Source organism: Rhynchophorus ferrugineus, unplaced genomic scaffold (assembly GCF_030347505.1).
Source record: "Rhynchophorus ferrugineus isolate W39M unplaced genomic scaffold, kcgeb_rfMv2 rfM2, whole genome shotgun sequence".
Classification (NCBI taxonomy): domain Eukaryota; kingdom Metazoa; phylum Arthropoda; class Insecta; order Coleoptera; family Curculionidae; genus Rhynchophorus; species Rhynchophorus ferrugineus.
This window is the reverse complement of record NW_027472581.1, coordinates 24,301,425-24,311,120: the sequence shown is the minus strand read 5'-3', so window position 1 is coordinate 24,311,120 and position 9,696 is coordinate 24,301,425. Positions and strand designations below refer to the sequence as shown.

Below are 9,696 nucleotides of genomic sequence, written 5' to 3'. Positions count from 1 at the left end.
ATATATACATGATCTATATATCATATTATGTATCACAATTCTACATGTTACATATCGTTATATCGTTTTCGATATTTTTAAAAATATATCCATATATCGTAGGAAAAAAAATCGATATTTTTTTTTAAATAAGTACAAAAAATTCGATATTTTACAAAAAAATATTGATATTTTTAAGAAGAAATAAAATAGTGAAATATTAGCTTCAAAAATATATATTTTTTCTAAATTTCCTAATAAAATAGTCATATTTTTTCAGAAAATAAGGATATATGGAAATTATTTCTGCATCCATAGGGTATAGTAAAAATTTTGGCGACGTTGCCACAATGCTAAATAAGTTGGCGCCAAAATATTTTGTATCCTACCATAACCTTGATTTTAACTAAACTTTTTTTGTGGTCAATAGATTAATGCGTTCAGTACTCGTACAAGACAATTGAAAACAATTGTAAAAGTTAGTTGTTTAAAAAACTAAAAGTTGTTAAAAAAGTTAATTGTTTTTGTTATGTCGTCTTTACTAAGTGCGGATTTGGCAGCCGCGTGTAATGCCTTGGGTTATTTTGATGTTAAATCAAATAAATATTATGCCGATTCGAACACTTTGGAAACCGTAAAAGATTTGATTCGATATTTGAGGAGAGATGACGAAAGTCACGACATTCGAAGGCAGTTAGGGGAGAGCAAAGTTCTGCAAACAGATCTATTACCTCTTTTAAAAGGGTACTGGGAGGAGACAGATTTATTTGATGTTCTATTGAGGTAAGTAAACATAATTCAGTTACTTTTACTATTTATAAAATACTTATTATATTTATTGTTTTTCATACTTTGTTTATTTAGGTAATGCTTTATTTGTTGACATTTGGTTAGTTCCTTAGTATTATCAATTGTTAATTATTTATTAATAAGTTATTTATTGTAGTAAATCACAACAGTTAAATTTATATAATTATGTTTTTGTATCTGTTTAAATATTATTAGTTAGATAGTACTATTTATAATAACTAATTCTTATATTGCATGCTAATTTATAAGAAGAGATTAATATATCGATAGATTATATCTACTCGATTAATGATAATATATGTTTCAGATTTATAGGTGGGATATTGCGGTTTTTGCATTGTAATTGGAAATATATATATCTGTATAAAGACTGCAGTTTTTCATTTCAATACCACAACAAGAACTATTTTGTCGATTGGTCTTTATGTTTTTTATGTTATACTTTACTGAACTAATTTATTGGATTATTTAATAATTTTGTATTTATTTACTGGTTCTTTTCTTTCATTTATATACACTTATTCCTGTATCATTTATTCCATATATTTCACATTCATACATTTGCTATGTATTGTTAGTTTTCTAACATTCTTGATAGTTCCAAGAGTAGCTTATTAAAGGTTTGTAGGTTCAATAGATTATAAATATATTTTACACTTTAGCCTTGATGTTTGATGAATTACAGAATCAATCATATGAATTATGAAAAGTAACTTGTAATTGATTTCAATAATTTTAGGTCTTCAATGTACTAGTAAGTTATTGATGTTGTATTGATATTGCTGACTGAATTCAATAGTGATTCTTTTGATCAATATTAGTCCAGACCTACAAGCTATTACTCTTTTAAGTAACCTGTCATTTATCAGCAGTGTTACAGTTGTCACACCTTTAACATCTCTTATATTTTAAAACTGCCCAGTAAAAAACCTGAATGTTTCTCTCACTTAAATAAAAATGAATATGACAGGCAAATTTATTAATTCTAGTTTTGTGATATGTAACGATTTTAGAACAAAAGTTTTGCATTTAGAAAGGTCTATTTAATTACATATACTAATAACATTTAAAAGGTGATTATCCTTCTTTTAATGGCGTTTAAATTATAAATTGTTCAAAACAATTCCTATCAGGTTGTTGAACCTATAAATATCAATTGGTATCTCACTCTGCACTACATTGTAAAAGTTGGGTCTTTTCCTGAGGTAATTCATGATGTCTAATGCTTTGCTTCTATGATGTGGTTCCTTATTGTCAGTGGGTGGCCTTAGTGTTTTGATAGTTAGTGGGTATGCATATATTCTATTCAACATTTGTATGTCTAAAACTAGAGTTAAACAATATTTTTTATGTAATTTGACTTGACTCAGAAGGAGAAATATATGAGAATAGGCTCAAACATTTTCATTATAATGTAATTTACAATAAACAAGATAACGTAATTCAGTTTTCTTGATTTAAAGTCTTTGTCGAATAATTTTATTCAACAACTTTATTCCATTTACATATAAAGTGACTTTGTTCAAGTTATATTTCTAACAAAATAATAACTAAAACGGAAGATTATAAACAGTCGGGTTTTAGTTTATAACTCATAATTTCGTTAAGCCATAAAAGCGAGTTTAACATGTTATAGTTTACTGCCGCTATCTAATTATTTTTCAGCGGCAATTCTGATACATATGGATATGATTAAGTTTGAAATGAAACTCCAGAGGGTCTTTTCTGTCAAAACTTGAGCCCGCTAAGCTAACCTTAATATGAAACATTCAAAATTATATTTACCATAAAGTGGAATTATAAAAATCCGACTCTTAGGTCTTAAACCGGGAAACTTCATAGTCCCAAGTGCAAGCGGAAAAGCTATATTTCAAGATTTACATATTATTATGCTTACCTAGAACGAGCTATGCTCGCGGTGAGGTTTTAAGTACACTTGGTGTTGCTTACATTCCGACAGAGGTGCGGGTGGGGATAGCTACTTGGAGGAGTGTTGTAAAATGTATGGGATTAGGACTTTTGAGCGGGTTAAAGTTTCCCTCGTGTTATAGAAATAGTGTAGTGTGAAAAATGTTTTCTTTAAATTAAGGATGTAATTAGCGAGTATTGTTAACAAGAATCAATTACCACAATTTTTGCAGAATATTTCTTTGCTATACATTTCAGATCACTGTAATACTTTCGGTATTAAACAATTATGAAAAAATTTATTTTCTACAAGCTTTTATTTTAAAAGCTTAATTCCTCTTAAAGCTTCTTCGTGCTTAATTTCGATTTATTGAAGTAATTGTAATTAATACCCAAAATTTGTTAACTAAAGGCTCTTTGGCATAATTGTGTATCCATCCATAGTATACCTAAAATAATAATTTTACTAATTCATTGATATCTTTATCCAATATTTGCTGTTATTTGACACTACTTTGACACCAACTTGATTTTCGAGATCTTTTCTATGTTTTATTTCACATTATGTCATATAGTCAATGCTTTAAAATGTTTACAAATGTTCTGTTAATAATTCATAATTTGTTCTATTTGGCATTCCATCTATGCAAATTATGTAGTTAGTTTTATTTTCATATGTATTATAACAATAAATACACCAGGCTGATTAAAAGAATAATCTTTACCTAAATTATTAAGTAAAATTGCATTGTTTTTGCTTATTTATTTCGCTCTTTGATCTCACCATTGCATGTAGCTCTTCTTTAGCTTGTTTTCTATGGCTTTCATTTATCTATTGCTTTCTATTTTGTCTTATAACCCAGGTGTCCGAATTAAAATTCTATGAAACTATTTCATAACTGTTGATATTCTATGCAATATCCATTTTAACTATTGATCCACAAATTAATGAATTTATTACCTGCAATATTCGGTTACTGCTTTCAGGAGATTAATATCAGGTTTCATTTGTAAATGTATTTCTTAACAAAGCAATACCATTACAGAAAATCCTTAATAACCTTTATACTTATCTTTAGTACATTGATATACTTTGTCTCCAGGACCATATCAATGAATAATAGTCCTTAAGTACTTACTCAAAAATATTAGGCCTAAAAACTCTTCCTCGATATAATCGTTAACCGCGCTAAATTTCACGCCTCCAAGTGCTCCCGTTTTCTTTAATAAGGGAGACAACATTTTGTCCAAGACGATTCGTTCGAAATTCGCATTTTCAGAAGTAGATATCGCTAATCAATACAAGTACTTAATATAAACTGGATGTTACAATCAAATGATCCAGAAGGCCTAGGCTCTTCTTACTAGAATTATTTGATATTATTTTAATAGTTTCAAGCCAACCAGCCAAAAACTGCTAATGAATCCAAAAAAAACTTCTTACCCCATTTCTAAATGTCTAATCATTTCTATTCATTTCATAGTCATTTCTAAAAATTTCTAAAAATCGCTTTAGGGCACCACTATGAGGCGTTTTTTTGTGGCGTATTCGGCTTAAACGATACTTGGCTGTACATTAAACATCTTGATGAGTTCACCGTTATTTTGAATATACTACATAGTCTATCCAAGGTTGTTGTGAACATACGTCATCTAAATTTATGACTTCAAAACGTCGCAATGTTGCCATATCAATTCATGAGCTTTAGTTCAGTTTGGCTTTGACATATAACAAAATTATAATGTAAATAAAATAATTAGACAAAAATAATGCTTTCAAATATAATTTATTTTAACATTATAGTAAATCTAATGCATATATCATCGATTGACTTAAAACTATAGTTAAATACACAGTTATATTTTGTAGGTTAGGGTTGTGTTTCATTAAATTTACAAAACAGTTACTATTCTTTCTCTCCTGACACATTTTAACCAAATTCTCATGTATATTGTCAACAATTAGACACATATCTGTGCACATAAATCTTTTACACTCTACAATAATATTTCCTACAATTATCATATATTAATTATATACTCACCTTTACTTTACTTTTTTCGACTCTCATCACCTTGTCTTAGAAATTGGCAGCATTGAATCATATCATATTCAGAAAGTTGCAATCAAGTGAATAACTAAGTTATTAATTTTCAATCTATCTAACATTTATTCACAATTCCTATCATTTGTCAATTTTTTCTTTAATGTGTCTGATAGAGTTTATCCAAACCAAAGGTATTATCAACCAATCCTGTTTCTAGCATGAAAAACAATATATCTGCAATGAATCATTAATAAATGTTATGACTAATAAAACCTAATCAATTGTTACTCCAATGTTTACCTTTTCCCATCAACTTTTGTTATCATAACACTATGTTTATTAACATCTTACCATGGGTGACCATTGGGTATATTGATGCCATTCTGAAATAGGCATGTCTCATCTAAATACATAAATTGAAATAATAAGTCTCCCTTCATTTCTTCCATTATACCTCCTCGATACTTTTCATACTAACAGTTTCCTCTGAAATAATTGTATTAAATTATGTTTGTATTGAAAAACTACTCACTGTTTTTATACTCCACCCGCTTCATTCGAGGACGGTTTTTTCGTTGAATTCAATATTAAATGTTTAATTTTTTGAGATATTTGAGTGATCGTGTTCATACTAATATTTAGTGCAGTTGCAATACGCTAAAAATAGTAAGCAAAACAGTAAAAATGCTTACCTTTTAACGAATTTGACTGGCAAGAAGTCATTATCTCGTTCTTGTTCAAAGTAACTGATCAGAGACGCAATCTGTACTGTCTGGCTTCGGAATTTTTAACCACAAGCAGCTATTTAAAATTTATCCAAACATGCAATGCAATGAAACAACCTTTGCCGGTTTATATTCTCTTATCACTATCGTGTTGAAGAATTTTGTATACGTTTGACAACAGGACGACCTTGATAGACTAGTTCGTTTACGTGTTCGAACGTATCAAACAGCATTGTATCTCTTTTTAACTAGAATAAAATGAAAAGTAAAATGTTATCTGATTCTAAAACGAATTTACAAATTGCGGCAGGCAATACTTTAGATGTTTTGATGACGTATGTACAAAACTTCTTTGGATAGACAATATATGAAAACATATTAGGTACGAGGGTCACTATTTATATTTCGGGAATAGGAAAAAAAACAACAAATAGTTAAGCTGCGAATATATTTTTTTTTCAAAGCATTTATCCCATTCCGAATAAAGTATCTTCAAAACATGATTTTTGGACGCTCCACTAGCTTCTTCGGGCGATGAAAATCGTTGACCTCCAGTTTATTCTTCACGAATGGGAACAAAAAGAAATCATTGGCTGCCAAATCAGGGCTGTACGGCGGATAACCCATCAATTCAATGTTTTGAGTGTTCAAATAGTCTCTTGTTTGAGCTGATGTGTGAGAGCTCGCATTGTTATGATGAAGAACAATCCGGCATCTCTTGTTTATTTTCCTTATTTCACCGAAGACTTCTGGCAAACAAATAGTTGTGTACCAATCAGAATTTACTGTTCTACGATCCTCTAGAGGCATTGTCGCAATATGCCCAATTTTCCCGAACAAACAGGCCACCATTTCCTTCGAAGTGCTTTGTGCGCGAACAACTTTTGTTGGATTTGGTTCATCTTGGAACTGCTGCTTACTTTCAGGCTCATACGAATATATCCATGATTCGTGACTTGTCACAATTTTATAAACGTCTTTCGAAGCACCACGATTGAATTTCTTAAGCATTTCTTTGCACCAATCGATACGAGCCTTTTTCTGAGCAATTGTCAAATTGTGTGGGATCCAACGCGAACATAACTTTCGCACAGCTAAGTGTTCATGTAAAATATCATATATGCTGGTGGAATTAATGCTTAGGGATGCCTCAATCTCACAATAGGTGACATGACGATGTTGCTTAATCATTTCGCACACAGCATCGATGTTTTCTGGTACAACAGTCGATTTTGGACCATCTTCACGAAACTCGTCGGACAGCGAACTACGACCACGATTGAATTCACTAAATCAGCGATACACGGTGGTTTTTGATGGAGCTTTATCGCCAAAAGTCAAATTAAGTTGTCGTAAATCATCGCACGATAATGTTCACGATTCAATTAAATTTTTTGCCGAGACGAAACTTTCAACTAAATATAAAATAAACAAATAGTGTTCGTGCGACAAAATGTTCCGAGTACGTATATCGTCAAAAATGTCGAATTTTACGATGGAACCGTCACATGGACTCACATGACAACAGTGTCAATTCCTGAAATATAAATAGTGACTCTCGTCAGGGGTGTGCAACTGCAATGGTAAGTAGTGGGGCAAAGTTTCGCTTAGTCCAATCATTGGCGGCGCTGACAACGCGAATTTGATTGGTTAGTTTAAAATAGTTATGTAGAAACCTGTAAGGAAAATACTTTGCTTTGATTGGTCTGCCATTTCCCCTGATTATTTTGTGACGTCACATTTATTGGCCAATAGTATTTAAATAAAAATCAAATTTAAATTTTAAAATTAATTTATTAAAATAAAATCCTATACAAATATACATAAGTGTAAATAATATAAATATATATAAACAAAAAGCAAAAAAAAACAATTATGAACTCTATTCTAGGCAATATTAAAATAACTATAATTCTTCTATAAGGCCTTCCCATATGTTTAGTGCCATCAATTTTATGGGATCTATTAGAGTTCTAACTTATCTTGATATATTGAAGGTAAACTTTAAATCCTTTCCTGTTGATATTACATTAACTTCATTAAACCAAAAATACAATCAAACCTCAGAATAACTTAAAATTTTGTCTTGAAAATCATTATGGATTGGACAGTCGAAACACTAAAAATTTATGTGTTTTTTAAAAATATTTAGATTTTAGAGTATTTATGGAACTATTTTTTATTTAGAGTATCTGTGGAACTACTTAATATAGAATATAGACAAATATTGCATGTTGTCTCTTTTTCAGAAGTTTTGTTAAATAGCCTGAAATAAGACTAAAATACAATATTAGACTTTTGTTTTCCTCAGAGCAAAATTCTCTGGAACTGAAAATATAGACTCAACTGGTGATTTAACAACCTCAAGTGGTACTAGATCTCCCGTTAAAAAAGAATATAAGTTATCTAACATGTTCATCTTCTTTGCAATTTTCTCCGGGAGAATGATGTGAAAAAATTGAAATGATGAGCCCTTTTAAAAATTTTTCGAACATACTAGGGGAAGGATGCTGTTTCTACCTCTATGACCTCTAATAGATCCAACAAAAATCTTTAAGCAATCTTGGTTAAGATTTGTTAAACAAATGTAGTTATTTGTAAATTTAGACAAAATAGATTTCTTTAAGTTAATAAATCTAAAAGTAGCAATTAAATTTTTAATTGATGGCACCATAACAAATATTTTCTTAACAAGGCAATCAAATTTAAATATATAATTCCTCTACTATAAAATGATTGAACACTGATTGTTCTAAAAAGTTAAAGTATTGCAAATATTTTAGGGATATTTTACAATTAAAAGTAGTATTTATTACTACTAATTATCTAGTTATATTAATTATTACCTTCTTGTAAGACTTCTTTATGTAAAGACATCACACTGACAACATACGCACAACTTGGTAGATTAATTTTATTACTACTAACATCTTCATAAGTTTTTGAATTTCTGTAAACAAACAATATATAAACAGACATGTAGTAGATAGATAATTTCATATGTACCTGATAAAACCAATGATGGATATGCATTTACCCAAATACCTGTTCGTGAAGGATAATTCTAAATTTTTACTAATATGTCCATAACAAACACCATGACGTTGATATATTTGTATTGTGGTTTATCCAGGTAACTTACTACTATTTACTTGATCAACCCATTTTTGGAAAGGAACGAGATCATTCTTTGGGAAACGATGTCTAATTTCCGTAGTAGAATTTTACCCCGGTACACTACATCTTTTACTACACTGACGTATTGTCATCAATTTTTATATTATTACCCCATAATAATTAATGTAAAACAGAAAATATGGACAACGTAAAACGAAAATTTCGTGATCTAAACAAAAACCATAACCTACAAACAAACATAAAAATGGACGCCCATAGAAAATGCTGATTTTACACAATTTGATCGACCAATCACATTTCATGTTAGTGGCGGCACCTGGAATTTAAACTGCCAATCACAATTTGCGATCGCAGCGCTACAGTTGATTGAACTAAACAAAACATTTCCCCAAGGTCGCCTATACCGTGAAATTTCTATTTTTTCTATGACTCTCGTAAAACCCGTGCCCAAGAAATTTATTTTATTATTTTATTTTTTATGATTATTTTTTTATAGATCGGTGTAATCATATAAGATTCCGGGAGTACCCAGATCGACTTAGATTTAATATAGTTTCGGTCGATGCTATTTTCAAAACTACGACCGAAAATAAATTCGCGTATTATTTCCGCTTCTTTATGTTCGCGAAGTAAATTGAATTCTCCGTCCCCCAAGACGATCCTTTCGTGGGCGTTATTCATTTCGGAACTTTAAAGTTGGCGTCGCTCACCGCTCGCCGAAGCGGAACCATAAATTCCGTCAGATTTTGATTCGGACTCATAAACCTGTAATGTGACTTTATCAGGCCGGGCGTGTAACAAGCCGTCCGCCGGATTGGCCGTAAAAGAATTTGTTTTGGAATTTCAAGGGCCCGAAATTGATTTCGCTTATTGGGAAATCACATTACAGGCGAACCGGGTAAATAATGGGGGATAGAAGTTGGTTTTATTTCGGATTAATTGGGTGGCTTCTTTATGAACATGTTTGGTGACTCGATTTTTAATATATCTAAGTGGTACGCAAGTTTTTAAGTTTTTATTTATCGGTTTGAGCTTATTATTTTGACTTCTAAGAGGGCCTTTCAAAAACCTGAATCAATTTTGAGAAA

The 9,696-nt window shown here is 30.5% G+C and overlaps 1 protein-coding gene across 1 annotated transcript in view; it reads left to right on the top strand.

The window, feature by feature from the left end:
* Positions 1 to 380: 380 nt before the first annotated feature.
* timeout (circadian regulator timeout) overlaps positions 381 to 9,696 on the top strand; it is a 621,776-nt gene continuing 612,460 nt past the window's right edge. Inside the window, exon 1 of the mRNA XM_076394399.1 lies at positions 381 to 762. Within this exon, the coding sequence (XP_076250514.1) occupies positions 509 to 762 (254 nt within the window). The 5' untranslated portion in view covers positions 381 to 508. The remainder of the gene's footprint in view (positions 763 to 9,696) is intronic.